General features: G+C 32.7%; 1 protein-coding gene across 1 annotated transcript in view; it reads right to left on the bottom strand.

The window, feature by feature from the left end:
- ADGRB3 (adhesion G protein-coupled receptor B3) overlaps positions 1-20,392 on the bottom strand; it is a 696,487-nt gene that overhangs the window by 56,232 nt on the left and 619,863 nt on the right. Inside the window, exons 21-24 of the mRNA XM_081296489.1 lie at positions 8,476-8,626; positions 6,093-6,162; positions 3,345-3,411; positions 709-794 (exon numbers count right to left, since the gene is read on the bottom strand). Of these exons, the coding sequence (XP_081152615.1) occupies positions 709-794; positions 3,345-3,411; positions 6,093-6,162; positions 8,476-8,626 (374 nt within the window). The remainder of the gene's footprint in view (positions 1-708; positions 795-3,344; positions 3,412-6,092; positions 6,163-8,475; positions 8,627-20,392) is intronic.

Below are 20,392 nucleotides of genomic sequence, written 5' to 3'. Positions count from 1 at the left end.
TTTATGATGAGGTGATGATGTAACCTTGAAAAGGTGCTATCAATCTGCATATGAATGTTAAGTCATTTGATAGGGATATACTGTAATAACAGCAAAATTAAGGTAGATGCTTTTCTAAATTTTATAAGTGGTTAAAATATGCAAGTGAAAATTATGAATAGCTCTTACTAGTAAACTAGGGTCAAAATCATGTCATAAAGAATGAAAATATAAGACAAGAATAACATTTGACTAGGTAATTCTCTTAAGTGAAGACTTTTTTTCTGATATCTACAATTAATCAAAGAAAATGCAGTATTATTGTACTATTTGGGTTTGCTTGTCCTAGCTCAGTCATGTCACATAGTGACACTGTGTTCCATCTACCTCCTGTACTTTGTGACCAAAAGTAGAAGGGCTTTGAAAATCCTTACTTAAGGACAACTATTTTAAGTCCAGCCTTCCTGAACATTTAATCTTCTTAACTGACAAGCTGGCAACACAGTCAAATAAACCTAGACTTTCTTAATAATCTGTTAAATCATTTTGAGATTTTTGGTCATATTACTTAAGAAGAGAACATTAGAAACGTTAGGCACAATCCACCAGACACACTGGGACATCAAGAACAGAATTTGAGGCACAGTCAAATGCAGTCAACAAGGATTTGAAATTGGATTATGGTATTCACTGGCAAAGAACCTTCAAAATCCACCAATTGCAGCTTACCCGGCTCTGTGTTTGAGCTTTTTATCTAGGATCCCATCTCTGGAAACAAGTTTATTAAATACCAAAATGCCAATCACCATGTTGACCTGTCAAACAGAAACAAAGTTGACCTTTCAATAATTTTTGAAGGGAATTCGGTCTCTGTTTTATCAATTTAAAACCACTGTAGAGTTCTATAGTCACAAAAGTAGTGATATTAAGCTCTTCTCAAACCTTTTTGTTAAGTGCATAAAGGCATATAGAACAATTTAACAGTGGTGTGTTACTGTAAATTTTAAAGTACACTAAGTACTTTAATTCCCATGATTTGCAGTTAACACTGGGGAAATTAACCTTCAATTGCCTTACTTTTAAATGGTACCATACTGTATCAATTTGGCATTATTTTTGAAAAAAAACCTTATATAAAATCAATTGGCTTAATGAGTTTTACCCTACACTTAAGAGCCAAAAGATTTTGTATCTTAGGGCGTGGGGCTAGGGTGAGCTGTGGGAAACCAAGAATGCTAAGCAGGGAATACAGAATGACCACATTCCTCACACTGGGTAGCTGTTCCCTCTTGTGGGATGGGAAAAGTGTTGTTGCACTATTTTACCAGGCAAGAGAAAGCCTATTCAGCTCTCTAGAACCTTTAGGGGACAGAGAGCATCAATTCTTAAAATACTGTCTAGTGAGCATTGCTCATCAATTCCTTTCCAAGACTGTCTTACTCTCACTTAAAAGTCCTTTTGCATTAAGACAGCTGAAATGAAAAGAAATTTTTCTTTCTCAAGTTAGGTTGTAAAAAGCCACACAGACAAACATCTGTTTGTAGCATCAGTATATCATGATAGGCACCCGTGGTTTTCTAACCTATCAACACCTCTTGATAAAGGAAACTTGTCCAATGGGGAAACCAAAATAATCAAGGAAAAATACATTTTTTTCCTTTTGTTTTCCTTGCCTCTCACCCTCCATGATCCCTGAGCAACAGAATATCAGTGTAACCCTGGCCTCTCTGCCATTGCAAATGGTGAATATAAAGCTGAAATCTGTCAGATTGTTGTTCTAAAGAAGAGTCAAAGCACATCTGTTAAGTAGGGACTTAGGAGGTGTCACTCTTCACTGACAAGTTAGCAGTTAATCAAGAGAACACTTATTCATCTTTGTACTTCTCATTATTTGCACTAAGAGAAAATGTACATTCCATGGATTCTATTAATTTACAACTTACTCAGGAGGGAATTTATGACTACTCCAAAGGCCTTACTTTGGTGTTTCAATTATACACATACTCTTTGTTTCTTCATTTTAGGGTTATATGTATATTAACCTAGTAGCTTAGGGAAATGTTTCTATTGATTAAATAAAAATTCAATGCAGCAGACAAAAATGTGTCTAATGGTTTTGATTTCCCTATGGTCTTCTCTAACATCATGCCTAGAGTGTTTTTATCCCTCCCTCCCCACCCCCCCCCACCACCACCACCTTGGAACACATGAACAATTTCCTCTCCTTCTTACAGCTTAGAGGAGGGAGAACAAACTTGAAAGGAAGAAAAACTCAAATATCAGAGCTATTAAGAAAAATGTCATGAGCTTCCAATTTTTTGAATTAATTTTTCAAGCCAAACAGTAATTTTCCAACTAGAATTCTAATTGTACAGTGATATGAATCTTTGTATTTAATGAAGACAATTTCTTTCCTCTTATTATATCCAGATATTGTCTAGGCAAGTAATATTTATAATTAATAACCTCAGAGAGAGAGAAATTGGTAGGGAATTTCACATTACCATAATTAAAAGATTTAAGGCTAGGCATAGTGGTACATGCCTATAATCCTAGTGACTCAGGAGACCGGGGCAGGAGGATTGCAAGTTCAAAGTCAGCCTCAGCAACTTAGTGAGACCCTAAGTGACTTTATCTCAATAAAAATAATAGAAAAGGTTGGGTATATGGTTCAGTGGTTGAGCACACCAGGTTCAATCCCTGGTACCAAAAAATAAAAAATAAATTAATTAATGATTTAAGGAAGTATTTTGTGATTCCAAAAAGAATCAATTGGCTAAATGAGTTTTCCCTATGTTTAAGAGCCAGGGAACATCAGAAATATCTGGAGATGTTTTGATTGCCATAACTAGAGGATGCTACAGGTATGTGCAAGGTAGAGGAGAGGGATGCTGCTAAATATCCTAAATTACAAAAGACAGACCCTACATCAAAGAAATATCCAGTCCAAAATATTAGTATCATTGAGTTTAAGAAATATATTTGATATTTGGTAGTAACAGCCTTGAAGAAATCTCCCTATTAATAACTATATGTACTGTACAGAATAGTAAAAAGGTAAATGATAATAAATGATGAGGCTCTATATTTTGAAGAGTGAGAATTTATTAAAACTCAAAATTCTTTACAAGTCTAAAATCACTGTAAGAGAAATATCATACTCCCAAATTTAATATTCTTCAGTATTTAAAATATGAATATTTAGAGTATTAAAGAACTGAAAGCAATTGATATTCAAAGCACAGTAACAGTTCATTAAACATTAAAATTTGTACACAGCAAATACTTTATCAAAATTGCCACTCTAATTGAACCAAATTAAGTCTTCTGGCTATGAAAGTAAATAAGTAGTTTTCAATGTTTACCAGGACAACAGCGGCTGCAGGTCCAACAAAAGCATACAGCAGCCCTCCTTCAAGAGAAAGCCAGCAGCTGAAATAACATTAGAGAAAAACTAACAGAAATTAGTGATAAGTATTAGACCACAAAAGCATGATACAAGTAACTTATATGTTTGGCCCTGAAATGCTGACACCTTTCAAAGATTTGTAAATAAGAAAAAAAAAAACACATAGAAGATGAAGAAAAAGCTACAATTGGAGCTTTTGCAAGTGAGATATATATGGACCTCTCACTGAAGAGAAATTTCTGTTATAAGGCCTTACTTTCAAACAGTTTACACATTTTAGACAAATTACTCTTATGAGATTTCTGCATTTACTTTCATTATAAAGGTGATTATTACTTAAATATTAAAAATGCTATTTTATTTCCCTTATGGAAAAAAAATTAAATATAATTTAAAGCAAGAACAGTATGTTTGTAGAGTCTTAGATGTGCTATTTACCTGTTTTTTCCTTGAGTCCATTGAGATATCAGGAGAAACTGGTTTAAAAGACATTATTACAGGAAATAGATAATCTATATTTGTATGCTATATTCTTTTAATTTTATTGTTTCCAAGACTACTAAGAAAACTCACTATTGATAATTTTTTTGAACAAAAATAAGTACAACTATGTTTGTTTCAAGGACTAAATTCATGAAGAGATGTCAATTTGCATTGAGAGAGATAGGACCCACATGGGTGAACTCAGAGACTGAATGTTCAGTCTCTTGCAGCAGAAGGCAATGAAGAGGCCATGGGGCTCAACCCTGGAGGCTCTGCAGGTGACATATCTGCACATTCACTTTCCAGGAAAATAGACATGAGGAAAGTGTGAGGGACTATTTTTACACTGCTGATGTAGAGCCATGCCCACAATTTCACGCACCTGGTTTTTGACATTTGACCTTTACACTACTTTTTCTCCATCCACAAAATTGGTGAGCTGCCTTCAAAAATGAAATTAGGACAGGGGATATGGCTCAGTGGTAAAGCTTCCTTGCATGCATGAGGCCCTGGTTCAATTTCCAACACAGCAGAGCAACAATAACAAAAAGTAGCATTATACAGCAAGTGTTCTACATCTATTCTAATAAAAAACTATATTGATTGTGGTGATAGTAACATAAAATGCATTTGTTAAAACACATATAACTGTGCACTTAATAGGATAAATGTTACTCTATATAAATTAAATCTTAATTTATACCTTGTTCAATTTATACCTGTGTATAATTTATACCTTAATCTATAATTTATACCTTAAATTTAAATCTAGTAGTTACATATATACACGTACAAGTTCATATACCAATATATATGTTCACCATTTGTGTGTATTTATTAAAAGTCTGAATTTAGTTATTGCTCCTTGCCATTAACAGCAGAAAGATAAAATTTTATCTTCTTACTTTGAGGTAGACAACTAATACCCGTTTTTTTATATTAAAAAATACTTGGAGAAAAAGATTGAAAAAACACTTTAATTTGGTGTCTCTGAAGCTACCACCAAATTTCTACTATATTTTTGTGTAAGCAAATCTCTAAACTGAGATTTAGTTTGTCTTTTAAAGTGCTGTTGTAACTTTCAAGTTATTTTTTTCTCCTAGGGATTAAATCACTATGAAGAAAATTTGTAGTCCTAAAATCAATACATGACTTGTTATTTTATATTTGGCTTTAATTGATAACTCCTTGAAAGTAGGAACCATAACATTTATAATCACACTTGTTTTCATATTCATAATATAGAAATTCATCAGTACCAAAATAGTCATGTTATTGTAAAAAGTAATGATTTAAAAGTAATAGTGCTATAGTAAACAATGCTGTATTATAGATGCTATCAGAATTTTTTCAACAATATAACTGCATAAGAAAAATAAGTGCTCTGATTACATAAGCTATTTAAACTCTTAGAAAGTTTGTTTTGGATTGGCAGGTGGACTGAAGTCCCTTGGTATCCTCCCAATATAGATAAACCCACCAGCTGGCCTAACTAGCAGTGAATCCTACCTCAAACCTGAAGGCAGTTAAATAGAACATTACATTTTAAAACATAAGCCTCTAATAAGATGCACACTATTTCCACATCTCTCAATTGTCTCCTCAAAATGAGAGTAGATGCAGTAATGTATGAAACTGCATCGTTTTAAATCTGAAATATCAAATATAAACTTTAAATTCTCTCAAAGAATTTTTTAGCTCTCGAAGTATAAGATGGGCTATTACCTGCTTTTCTCCCTTCTAACTTCTTTTAGCCCAGGTATTTTCTCACATGGAGTCTCTTACTTTCCCTGATTTATAATATCAAGCATATATGACCCTAAACAACAGCAAAACTTGAACTAACACACAGAAAACTTGGTTAATAACAATATACATTATCAAAATGATATTAGAAGTTCAGTGCAGAATCACATTCTAAAAGGTAAATATGTCAAGACTTTTATCCATTTCTGAAAAAAAAGTATTTGCATATCAACATGAACAGTAAATACTGAAATATTTCAAAGCCAATTACACTAGTCTTATAAGAAATAAGAAAATTAAAGGAGGATTCTGAACAGTACCATGGTACTTTTTCCTTAACTTTTGTTGCTCACATTGTTCCTCATTAATAACTCACTGACAAAACACAAGCCACAGCAGTGTCACTCAAGACGATTGGCGCCTATTTGATGACTTGCTTAGTTTTAACATGATTTATCACTGTGGATGGACTTACTAGTGATCTGTGCCATATCCTTTCGTCCTGGTGAAGCCCACTGATGTGGCCACTACTAATGCTGGCAAACCTGCAAGAAGAGCAATGTCACACTTCATATTCAGCAATGGCCACTGTGCATACTGGCCCTAGAAAAGCCAGGTCAAACTCTAGATATTCAAATCAGAGCAACTACCTTTGGATGAATCACCTCACAAAGTATGTTTCCATTACAAACTTTCTTTCAAGTGCCAAATATGAGAGCAACAGCTGGTATTTCAACTTGGTGCACTTCCTTGATGTTGCTAGGTTACCACCACATTTGACACAAGTTTAAAGGGAAGTAATAACAGAGATTTAGGGTATCTTTTAAGTTATTTTTCCCCTAGGGGTTTACACAGTTATAAAGGAAATTTATAGTTATAAAATCTGACAGGCAAAAACTAGATGATCTGGTGTGATGGAATTTTACAGAAGTGGAACATTCATCTGGCCACATATTATTGATCCATGTCAAATTGTACTTAAGATAGAAAAAGTAAACCTTATCAATTAACATTTTCTTTATAATTTACTTATAATAACAAAAATGTGGGAACAAGAAGTTTAATTACCTGCATATCTGCACCATTTCTGACTTTACAATTTATTTTAGTTTATGTTGTTTATGTGAATCACTTATGATCTCATTCAAGTTTAATGAAGGAATTTCCCTTTATTTTGATGAATAAAGATCAATCTAATCTATGTTATTTAAAGTTTTTGTTTGTTTGTTTTTAAGTTTCAGTTGTGCCTTCTTTTCAGGAACATCATGTTTGCCTTTCAGATTTAAAAACCTATCACCAAATCATCCTTTTGTGTACCTCTTTATGTTTTCTTTCTTCCTATCATTTCCCATATTTCTTACTATTCTCTTTCTTCTGGGAGCCTTCTCTAGTGCCATCACATTCATTTGTGAAGTATAATGACAAGAACTATGGAGAGCATCTCAGAGGGACCTATCACATTTTTGACCAAATACTGATGACTCCATATATAATATAAATTGTGTATGTAGTATCCTCCTCATCTCCACCCTCCACATCCTTTATTCTGCATGTGATTTGTTGACTTTTTGATTGACTGGACCAAGTTCATTAGAAAACAATCTCCCTTGAGTAATAACTAAATGATGAATAGTCTTTGTTTTATATGATTTGAATTTGTATATATAGCTTTTCAAAATTCATTATGTCACATTGTCCAGACTAAAACACACATGCCACTATTCTGCCCATCAGTGTAAACTTTTGCTACCCATATATATTAGCTGTATATGTGGAGAACTGCTGCCAACCCTCTCCTCAAGATCTTGAGTAACCATGTTAAATAAATCACCACTCTTTATTAAGAATTTTGGTCTTTTACTTGCATTCTGTATTTCTAATAATGACAATTTGTCTAACTAATGACAAAAATGTTCCCTTAATCAATAGTAAGTTCACTTTGGATGATCCATGGAGTCTAGACAAATTTTATGAAATTTTAAGTAGAAAACATCCTTCAGCTTTTCTTAGCTGCCTTCCTGTCCCAAGTATTGATACACTTGTTAAACATGTATAGACTCATACTGAAACCAGGGATAATCTTTAATTGTTTTTAATCCTTTTTTCAGCATGAATTATTCTCATATTTTAATAAGCCCACTAATAGGTAATTTCCCAGGATCTCACTAACCTATTCTCAACTTCTTATACACTATTTATTTATTGGTCTAAGACTCCTCAGTTATTTTAGTGTAGGTTTTTTAATCAAAGACAAACAAGACAATTCCTGGGCTTTTTCTAAAACCAGCTTTTAAAATTAGGCTCTCATTACAAATGGCCCTATGAAATGTGTAAACCTTCAAGATGTCTGTCATAAAGCCACTTAAAAGAAAATTTTCCCAATAAAAACAGGCAAAGAAATAATGAAATCTATCTGTTTGCAATTCTATTTATACTTTTGAGGACCCCACTGGTTACACATGAGATTTCACTGATTGTTTTAATGGCTTTCTGTCTATGACATGAATAGGTGTATTCTTTAATTGTTTTGAGATTTCTTGGGATAGAACTCTTAGTTTGGGGAGGGGAGAATATGCTAGTGAAAAATCACATCCTGAAAATTTAAGACATTTTACATTTTCAGAAAGTATTAGCAGAGAACTTTCCATCTCTGGTCTCATTTCACACTGTGCAGACACTGTTGCCTTCTTAAAGTTCCAGATGACCAATGAATGGTCAAATGTGACCGCCCTCATATATTTCTACTTCATATATCAAATCAGACACAAAGCAGCTTGTGGATAATCACTGTACTGCTTCAGGGTACAGAAGCTTGAAGTCATTTAACAAGAGCTCGAAAGGGTATGTAATATGCTTACCCCATCCAAGGCACAAAAATCGTTTCCTTATAAGCCGTGTCCTAATTTTTCCAGTTACAGCCATATATGACTGCCACGCCTCAGTCAGAACCCAACAGAAGGAAGCCAGGAAGAAAAAGTGCAAAAATGCTGTGGTAGTTGTACAGATGCTCTGTGGAAACAAAGAACAGACTCACACTGGACTGTGGTGGGGACTCAGGTGTCCTGCAGAGGGTTCTAAATCTCTGGCTCAGCCTTCACTTTTTCTTAGTGCCATGTAATTATTTACAGAAATTAGAAGTCGGGCAGTCTATGCTGCCTATGGGTCCCTTTGACAGAACAAAATATGTGTCCTAATTCGTTTGTGTGTTAGATTTCTTTTATGAGAACTAGGAAAATAAATTTGAACTCAAGGGAGATTAAAATTACTGCTTTACTTTAAAATTTTTCTTGAAATATAATTACAGGAATGGTCCTTTTCTTTGGTTTAATTTAAGTTACAGACATCTTGCATAATTATTTTGGCTACAGCCTTTATCTTTCATTTTTATCCAAGAATTCTTCTTTGTTGTTTTGTCTGGGTTGATGTTAAGATTACATTTGCAAGAGTAACAGTCTTTCAAAAGGAAAATTTTCTTTGCTTTTATATATGCATGATATTCATGATACAACAGCAAAGTACAAAATGAGGTTTGGCTAATAGCCTAGAACAAAAATAACATATGTATTTTAAATTACTTAATACTCTGCTTCAGTATTATTACATTGCAACATGTGTCTTAATCCAGTCATTTTGAAAAGCTAATTGGGTCACTCTTAATACACAGGCATGATTTCATATATATTTTTCTTCATACAACTTAATCATTCTAAATATGCGAACCATTAGTTGTGACTTATTTGCAAAAGACAAGCAGCTTCATTTTGGTAAATCCTGCTAAATATTTCACTATTGGTACAATTTCCTTGTGTAAAATCTTGTTGAAATGCCAGTTGTCACAGACAAGAACAAGCAACAGAACTAACTTCTTCCTTTGTCAGTCTCAGTCTTGCTGTTTCCAGAAACTGAAATCAACCAAAGAAACTAAACTAAAAAAAATAAAAATTAAAAATTAAAAAATTATAAAAAAACGCAAGCAAGTAAATACAAATAGGATCCTCATCCTCCTACCTCCAATTCAATCTAATGCTAAAGGAGAACCTTATAAGAATTTTTATTTTGGGGCCAACATTAGTCATCTTAGTTACTTATTCTTTTGCAATTTACCAGGTATTAATTTAGCTTCCCAATTCTTTTAATCCCATATGAAGAACTTTTTCATGCTTATCTCACCAGGCTGTTCCAGTGATAAGAGATAATCTACACTGTGCTAGGCATACAGCAAATACTCAACCAATGATACTATTAGCATTATTATGATAAATAGCACTTAAAAAGGTGGTACCATTTTCAGCATGTGATACCTTATTTCAGGCAGTACTTATATCTGCTTAGTCCTTATGTTTATGCTCGTAAAGATGTCAAGTATCAGTGCGATAAAGCCATGGATTTCCATATGCTCTTCCCCACTCCTTTGCTCCTGTCTCAAGTATAATGTAGAAGGTTTAACCAATTATGACTTCTTCTATACTTGAGACATTGGGACTTCCCCCCCAAGTTAAGGTTTAAAAATCTACAGGCTGACTATTCTGACTCTGATCCATAGTCTCTGATCCCAATTTGAAACTCAAAATAGTTTTTCCAGTCAATATCTAGGGCTAGTTATGCTTTATAATTTACATTTCATTTTCTTCCCCCAATTTGTATTATCTCAATTTTAAGTGCTAGCAATGCATTCCTTGTCCATTTAAACACCATCAATAAAGGATTATATCAAACAATGTAAAAATGTTGAATGGTAGACCCTAAGTGTTGAATGCACTAAAATTTTATCAAAAACGATTAAGTACTCAATACCTGAATACAGAGATTTTTAATCTTCTTTGTTTCTATTGTGTTTATTACTTGGAAGTCCATCACTTTAATACTAATAGAAATTGGAGTAGATTTAATTTGGGGCTAGTGGCATTTATTTCAAAAATTCATGTCTCTCTGGAAATAATATAAGCCACAGCCTACGAGGAGAATGAATGGTAACTAAAGTATGTCCTGTTTCTGCCTGCAATCAGTGGCACTGTAGTATGGCCAGATGACTCTTCAGATGTCTTGAATGTGCTCTAAATTGGAGATCAGCTGTCTTAATTTAAAGGATTGTACGTGTGGACTAGAGGGGTCTAAAATCACAAAACTAACCTCAGAAGAGGACAGCAAAATCTATGTTCCTGAGAAACAGAAAAAGAGATTACATTTTGCTTCACTTGAAGAAACAGTATAAAAGCAAATACTTGACAGATGGAAACACACATTGATTTTCTTCTGATAGCTATATTTGCTAAGTTATAATAATGTCAATAATATGTTTCAAATAATTATTATAATTAGCAATTTTCCGATGACTTCTGCAATTTTCCACAAATGTCACATCTGCTTCCACAGAAGTTGTCATTCCAGTGTTCTGGGCTCAGAATTCTTTGTCCTTTTCCCCCACATAACCTAAATTCCACATCAGCAACCCCCAAAGATTAAACATCCCATAAGTTCCTCAGTACTGGGGCTTTTGCACTTAAAAACTTCCAACTTTTGCACTTAAAAACTTCCATCCTCCTTTTCTAAAACAGGTTCATGTCTTGACACCTGTTCATTATTACCATGAATGAACCCACCATGATGAAATTGGCTCTTACAGTTTTTCCTTCTGCAGCTCCTGTGTGTGTACTCCTGGATCTTACCTTAGAAGGGTCTTGACAGCTCATAGTTCTGAACGTGAAACTCAATGGAAACTCAAAGTCTGTCATTAATTCTTTGCATTTCCTGTCTTGCTAAACCCTAGTCTGGTCTCGTCAGTATTACTGCTGATAAGTGTTACTGACAAATATTATAAACTTGAAGAAAGCTTATTTAGGTTGTTAAACTGAGCATTGTTCATACATAGCATGCTTGTCTACATCCTTTATCCCAGATCCTTAGAGATAATAGAAGAGATTCTTTAAAAAATAACTGACAAGAAAGGAAGTGTAAGTGGTGCTGAACCAAAGACTGTGAGAAATCTGATAGAAACCAAAAGCAGATGAGAACAGACTGAAGATGGACACTGAAGTCCAAAACGAGGTGTTGGGAATAGAGATGAAGATGCAGAAAGTTGGAAAGAGTTATATGAATGACACCAAAGTCCTAAAATATATTTTAAATACTTCCAGAAGAAAGAAATAGAGAAATAGAGGGAAGGGCAGAATCTAAAGAAATATTATGGAAAAATTTCTCAGAACTTTAAAACTTCTCTTGGCTCTGGAATAGATGATGAAACACACATATACACAAGTGTACCTAAATATATTTTGATGAAATTTGTGAGCATCAAGAATACAGAGAAATATCTTTAAAGCTGTCAGAATGAAAAGAAAGATTACTTACAAAGAAATAAGAATCAGATTGACATCAGATTCCTTGTAAGCCACCCAGGATACAATGAGGCAAAGGGATAATAGCCTCGACATTCTAAGGAAAATAACTTTGAAGTTAGAATTCTACACCCAGCCAAACTATTATTCAAGTGAGAGGCAGAAATAACGATATTTTTAGAACCAAAAGGAACTGTGAAGTTTAGTTATTTTAAGATTTTCTCTGCAAGAATTGCTGAACAATATAAACCACTCAGAAGAACTCCAGGAGGAGGAAATGAGATAAAAGAAGTGATAGATGTAATAGATAGCAAAGAAAGAAATAAAATATGTGCAACTAAGTAAACCTTCATTTAAATATATATACATATATAATTTTATAAATGTAGCCACCTGGATATTAAATTCACAATAATATCAGTGAGAGTTCAAAGATGTGAGAGGTGAGAGTTACAAGATGCAGAGGAAGACAAAATTATGTTAATTTTCCTTTTACTCAGGCATATTACAGATCTTGATTACCTCCAGATGATAGAATAAATATGTCTGAACATACATGCTAACAATGTTAAGGAAAACACAACAAGTAAAAACAAATTATATATTTGTAAAATAGCAGAGGAAAAATAGAACTAAAAGCAGTCTTCTATTCCTCCAGTTAAAGGTGGGTAAAGGAACAACAAACTAGGAAGAATCATAAATACAAAAAAATAAAAGAGCAAAATAATTCCAAGTACATCATAAATTACAAATTAAGGGATGCTTAATTTCACTGCAAAAGGTTGAAAAGACTTTCATATTGGATTTAAAAATCCAGTTTCAGAAATGTACTTATGAGACATCCCTCAATCCCAATGACACAGGAAGACAGAATGAAGGAATGAAAAGAAATTAATTAAGCAAATGTTAATATGAAAAATTCCAATGCTACAATGTTAATACTGGAAAACCCATTAAAAAAGATGAAGAGGGCCTTTTCATGGTGATAAAAGGAGCAGACCATGAAGAAGATTCAGGAGAAACACATCTCTATGAAATCAGTAACCATTTTTCACAGAAAATGAAACAAAAACTGAGGAAACTAGAAGAATAAACTATCAAACTAAAATTATAATCAGGGACTTAAGATACAGATCTTAACCACAGAAAAGCAGAGGCAAATATAACAAATGAACAATTAGGATAACACAACCAGAAAAAGAGATTAATATTTTTTTGTAATATACATAAGTGTATGCACATTTCTTCCAAATACAAACAGAGCATTTTCAGAAGCTAACTAGTCCTATAACAGAAAGTGATTAAATAAGTCCAAGAAAGTTTATAACATATAGAATATTTTCATAATACAATGAAATTAAAAATAAAAGTTATAATTCTCAACTCTTGGGGTAGAAAAAGCTTTTAAGATATTAACGATTTTTAAATGAAAAAATATGAATTATAATTTTGAATAACAGGGAAATTTACATATCAAAACTTGTAAGATTTTACTATAATGATATTCAGAATTTTTATACCGTTGAATATATAGAAAACAAGAGAACATGAAGACATTTGGTTAGCTTAAAAATCAGAAGAAGGGATTTATAAAAGACAAAATCAGAAACTTAAAAAATGGAGAAGTAAAAGTACCATAAAATTTGTCTATAAAACCCATACTGAATCTAAAACGTCAATAAAGTAGTTAAGACTTGGCAACTGTGATTTCTTTCTGTTTTACTTTTCTTAATTGACACATCAAAATTGTACATACTTATGGGCCATCATGTGATGTTTATATATATGTACATATATGTTTATATATATACACATACACACACATACTTTGTTTAATGCTCAAATTAATATAAACATAGCTTTTTACTCAAACATTTATTATTCCTTTGCAGTGGAACCATTTAAAAATTCTTTTTTAGCATTTTAGAAACATACAGGACATTATCAATATCTATAGTCACCCCCACCATGCAGTAGAACACCAGAACATATTTATGCTATTTCACTGTAATGGCTCAATAGTTATTAAAACAGTAATAAAATTCCTCAAAAGCTTAAAAATAGACATGTCATAGGATCCAGCAATCCCACTTTTGGCTATAGATCCAAAGGAAATGAAATAAGTTTGTCAAAGAGACAGCTGCACTCCTGGTTCACTGCAGCACTATTCATAATTGCCAAGAAATGGAATCAACCTAAATGTCCAACCAATTAATATATAAAGAAAATGTGGTACATCTACATAGTATAATAATATTCACTCATAAAGAGATGAAATCATAGCATTTATAATAACATGGATGGAACTCGGAGATATTATGTTATGTTAAAGTAGGCACAGAAAGACCAATACTTCATGATGTCATTCATATTGGGATTCTAAGAAGTTCATCTCTTCTAGCCAGATGTGGTGGAGCATGCCTGTAATCCCAGTGGCTTGGGAGGTTGAGGCAGGAGGATCACAAATTCCAGGTCAGCCTCAGCAACTAAGTAAGCCCTTAAGTAACTTAGTGGGACACTATCTCAAAATAAAAATGAAAAGGACTGTGCTATGATTCAGTGGTAAAACCCTTCTGGTTTTAACTTACAGTGCCAAAAATAAATAAATAAATACATGAATAAAAAGTTCATCTAACAGAAACAGAGTAGAAGGCTGGTTACTAGAGGCTGGGAGAGTGGGGAGAGATAGGGAGGAATGAAAATAGGTTGATCAATGGGTACCAAGTTACAGCATTTTTTTTTTTTAATTTTTAAAGGTGGGCAAAAAGGTAAACATTGTGATAAAAGGATAGCATGTATTCTATCTATATGCAAACTTGAAAAGTTACATAAAGTAGACATTCTTCTAAAAAACTACAGATTATTAAAGTTGCCCCAGTGATAAAACTAATAACCTTAGTTAAAACTAAATTAAAAAGAAAGAAGCAATTCTTTAAAAAGGACAAAAATTCAGAAGAAAAAAAATGTAGACAAACTAAATCAACATATAAAATTCCCATTTTATAAAACATTTCCAGACAAAGAAAAAGAATAGACCTATCCAAGTCATTTTTAAGGATGTTACCATGACATTGATGCCAAAATGAGCAAAAAAAATTATAAGCCAATTTCATTTATCAACTAAATGTGAAAAAGCCAAATTAAAAAATGGAACCCAGAAACACAGTAAAAGGGTAATAAATTAGTATCAAATCAGAGTGTTTCCATTAATGTACTATGATTCAACATTTAAAATGACCTCCATATAATTTATTACATTAATGATTAAGGAAGAGAAAAACATGTGATCACATCAACAAATGTGAAAACATTTTATAAAATTCAAAACTTAACTTTTCATTAAGAAATGTTCTTTGCAAGTTACGAGTAGAGGTGAATATTCCTACTTAATAAAGACTTTCTCTCCAAAACAATGAAAGTAATATTTAATGGTGAAATATTAGAATTCCCATCCCAATCATGAAAAAGAGGAGGATCTTCACCATTATGTCTAACATTCTAAAATAGACAAGAAAACAAGAAAGATCAATAGGAAAGGAAGAGACAATATTGTCATAATATACCTTCTTATTAGAAAATCCAAAAGAATACATTTTTAAACTATTAGAAATTAAAAAAAAAAAAACTAACAAGGTGGCTAGATTCAAGATCAAAATGCAAACCTTTTATCTCCTAAACTACAAAATCAATTTAAAAACTTGATTTTCTTAAATATCAGCAATGATCTAGAAAATGCAATATGAGGGCTGGGGATGTGGCTCAAGCAGTAGCGCGCTCGCCTGGCATGTGTGCGGCCCGGGTTCGATCCTCAGCACCACATACAAAGATGTTGTGTCCGCCGAGAACTAAAAAATAAATATTAAAAAAATTCTCTCTGTCTCTCACTCTCACTCTTAAAAAAAAAAATAAAATAATTTAAAAAAAAAGAAAATGCAATATGAAATTTATAATTAAGCATGTCACATTAATCTCTTTGCTCCCTCCCACCTACACTAAAGTGACCAAGTCATAAGGAAAAAGAGAATAGGTGATTGATAGTGAATTCACTGTGTGGCCAAATTCAGAAGATGCCGAGGGAAGGTTTAACTGATTTTAACTGACTTAGGATGGAAAAAATGTTATAGCCTAGGTGATTGAAGGGTGTTGGGGTGGTAATGGAAGTACTAATTAAGATGGGACTGGGGAATTATCTTATGAAGGGTTTAATTTTTGAAAATATTAGGGATCAGAAGCTAAGAAAAGAAACTAAAAATATAAAGCAAAATTGCTAGGGGCAAACTTTTTGATAAAAGCAAAGATCCTATGCATAATAAAACCAAGCAGTATAAAGTACTTTCAATTACAGTTAACAAAAATGGGCAGGAGTTTCATGTAACAAATTATAAAATTTAATAGAAAAACACAAAAGACATGAAATAATGGAAAAAATACTAATATGTATATATCTAAAAATATCAATACTATATTAATGTCAATCATCCTTAAATTGATAAAAAATATTCAATGGGGTCCCCCTAGACTCTAAGTCAGAGAGAGGATTAAACCCTGGAACACAGGATAGAGGATATTCCTAACAATATAAAACAGAATGAAATGTGGTCAGATGATAACCACGCCTATTTGCATGAGGATTTGAAGAAATCAAGTAGCTTGATCAGTATCACATGGTTCATGAATGGGTTGCAGGGGTTACAACAGGGCATCTGACCCCACAGCTTGAACAGTTCCATATGCTGCCTTTTCACAATGTGTTTTTCTCATTTCATAATTCTGTCCTCATAATCTTTCTTTTTTTCACCTTTCCCAAATCTCAACATCCCTCCATATCCTCTTAAATGGCCTTGCCTCCTATATCATTGATGAGGGAGAGACCATCCATAGTTTTAATATCCTTATATTCCCTATGCTTCCCATCTTGGAATTTCTCCCAATCCCTGATCCTTCCTTTCCAATGCAGGCCTTTTCTCTAACAGGAGACCGTATAATAGTGACCAGGAGATCTGAGCCCTGCTGTCACACTGGAGTAACACACTGACTGCTTCATTTACATGTTGTTACTTAAAATCTCTATGCTTCTCTTTCTAAATCTGTGAGTCAAGGACATTAAGAGACCTGCCCCATAGAATTGCTGTGAGGATTGAGTGACATCATGCATGTGAAGAATTTGATACACACTAACTACTCTTGTTTGGAGGAGTATAATATACCAATATTAATTGATATATCATGAAATACAGTAAACCTTAATACAGTTTTTTTACAAATAAATATGCATTTTGACAATAGATATTATAATAAATCTTGATATATTTTTTAAATGAATACCTCCATGTAATTATAACTCACATGAAAATAGAGAATATCACCAGCACCCCAATCTGTTTTGTGTGCTCAAAGGTAACAACTCTCCTGACTTCTATCACCAAAAGTAGTAACTACTTTTGACTTGGTCAATTTGTAATGTCCCTCGTTTAATTAACTTATATGCATAATCTCTTAGCCTACAAATGTGTTGTTGAAGTCTCTCCTTAAACCAATCACCCTCCTTTTTAACTGGTTTGTACTTTCTCCAATTGTGGTCACATTTCTCAAAAAGGTAAACTAAACATCAACTTCTTTTCTAGCAGCTCACATCTTTTCTTCCTGCCATCTAGCATCTCCCCTGAATTTCCCTCCCATGACCCCCTAATTTCTAAAACAAACAGATTGATGTTTTTCGTTAGCCATAAAAACTTTGGACTCTGACATTCTTAGAAATCATGAGATTTTGATGATTTGGTCTTTAATGGCTTTTCTTTTCTTTCTCCCTTCCTTCCCTTCCTCTTCCTTTCCTCCAATCCTACTGGGGATTGAACCCAGGGGTGCTTAACCACTGAGCCATGTTCCCAGCCCTTTTAATTTTTTATTTTGAGACAAGATCTAACTATGTTGCTTATTCAAATAAATGAAAGGTGTTAGTGTATTAAAAAATAAGAATATTAAATGGCTATTTTGTAATAATTTCAAAAACCAAGAGATACGATGTTTTAAGTGAAAAACACGTAATATTAAAGAAAAAAAACTTCCACAGAATATAAAATGTAGATAAGTTCACTTCTTCTAGAAAAAAAATGAAAGAATATTGAAATAAAAATCTTCAATAGAATACCTGGAAATTCTCAAAGAATACCAATATCTATATAATTGCAGTATATGTGGAGAAATGAATAATTATTTATAATTATAGCAAAATTTCAACAATATTTGACAAATTAAAATAATTTCTCCATGTGAAGCAATTATTATTTGAATTACTTAGATAATTTTGATTCACACATTGGTTTGTATAGCACAAATAATAAGAAAGACATATCTTGCTATTCACATAAAACAAAACATGAATGAGACATGTGCAATATAATTTTGAACACACCAGCAACTTCTGGTCTATAAATGATGTTATGGGAAGTGATCCTAGCTCATCACATAATAAGTTCAAAAGTGGTTCTTCACAGGATACTCTAGTAAGCACATATTTTCATTAATCAAAAGATAGCTATTCTTACAGAAGAACCAAAATGACTTGTTGTTAAGGATGAAATAAAATAATGGATACAAAAAAGCTTTGGACAAAGGTAATCTATAACTTCACACATAGTAAGTGTTCAATTAATGATAGTTAATAATAAGATCACATTAGTAGCTTAGTCAAATATATAAATTTGAGATTTTGTTTGGTAAAATATGCACATTTTAAAGATATTTTACTATCTCTTAAAGGATGATGAGAAAACTCACTTTTAATTACCTACTCAGCCTTAAACATTAACTGCAGCAATGCTTCAATGGAAATATTTTACAAAGGAGGCAATAAAACTCAGAGAGGCTAAACAGTTTCACAGGTAGCAAATGGATAAGCATGTACTATTTCCTTTATAACACATTACCTGTGCTCTAAAGAACTCTGACTTTGCAAATATTACTTTTTATATACTTCTATCATTCCTTTTAAGTCACTTCAAATTATTTTGAAACAAACTATGTGTAGATGGTAATTAAATGTTACCATAAAAAACAAAAATTATGTAAATGATGAGTCCTTATTGTCCAAATCATCATCAACTAAAATAGCAATGCACCATTTCCAAGCATATTTTGATTCTATAGACATCATTAACATGTGTGCAAATGCTTTGAAGTGGCCTGGATATTTCCAATCTAACAAAATGAATCAAAACACAATGGACATTGTGAACACAAGATTCATTATTTCATAAAACTAAGTAAAAACTACCATGGCATGAAGAATCCAATCAGAAGCTTTTTGTTAATGTCATTTTACCCACCTTCCCTTATCCAATAGCTGCTGTGACATATTACACACTAAAAGTAATATTATTTGCAGGCAGTTGACAAATCTCTCTCATACACTCAAATACTTAGCTCCTGAATTCTTCCTTTTGGATATGATGGGGAATATCCATAAAAGAGATGCAATAGGCTTTAATTCTTGTGAAAACTCCTTGCTAACCATTAAGCACAGGTTAAGATGCTTGCTTAAAGAGCTAGTACACAAAGCTAAGAGGAGTAAAGGTCTCTCCAAGCCATCTTTTTTGAAAAATTTGAAAGAGGTTATTTTCTGCATATCCAAATCTCTGCTATAAGACTGACTACAAAAAGAAGAAACTTCAAATATAAAGTCATATATTATCCATAATAATTGAGTGAACTAATAAAAGTAGTTGTTAAATTGAGTATCTCAAACAATAACAAATTTTATTTGCTAGTTTTTATGATTTCACATTAAAATAAGGCGGTGTTATTAACAAGAAAATAAATGGAAGATAGATGTCATAGAGATAAAAATCTGTTCCCCAGATGTCAAAAATATGTATGCATAAGACATGCTTATAATTTGAAGACCTTGTAAAGTTTATCATGAATAACAGGAAAAATTGATTTTTTTCAATATGTCCTTTGGGAATCTAAACATTTGTGCATCATACACAGCAGATGCTTCATTATACTCTGTTATCTTCAAGCTTAGGAAAATAAGAATTTTGCTCAAAATGAAATAAAAATAGTCACTTGCTAAATAGGGCCGAGAGTTCAACTATAGCTTTATTAATAATTTAGAAGCTTCAAAATGTGTTATAAAATCTTGAGATACCTCTAGGACTTGATTTACACTGTATTCTTATCTGTACAAAGAAATCATTATATATCGGGTGTGTTCAGATATACTTTCCCAGCTTGCCAGCACTGCATGTGGTCACTGAAAACCAGGAAGAATAGTGACATAAATATAAAGTTGCTGTCAACAAGCAAAGCCACCAAAGCACTGTAGCTGGGATTTTGGGCTTTGAAAATGTTTCTTTGATGACTTGGAAGGCAGAAGAAGATCATTCTTTTTTATCAAGAAGACATTTATTTATTCTGTTTGTCATGTTTGATCAATTGT

This window comes from Spermophilus citellus (assembly GCF_964194105.1).
Source record: "Spermophilus citellus genome assembly, chromosome: 5".
Lineage (NCBI taxonomy): Eukaryota > Metazoa > Chordata > Mammalia > Rodentia > Sciuridae > Spermophilus > Spermophilus citellus.
The sequence above is the reverse complement of the archived record's forward strand: the minus strand, read 5'-3'. Positions and strand labels throughout refer to the sequence as shown.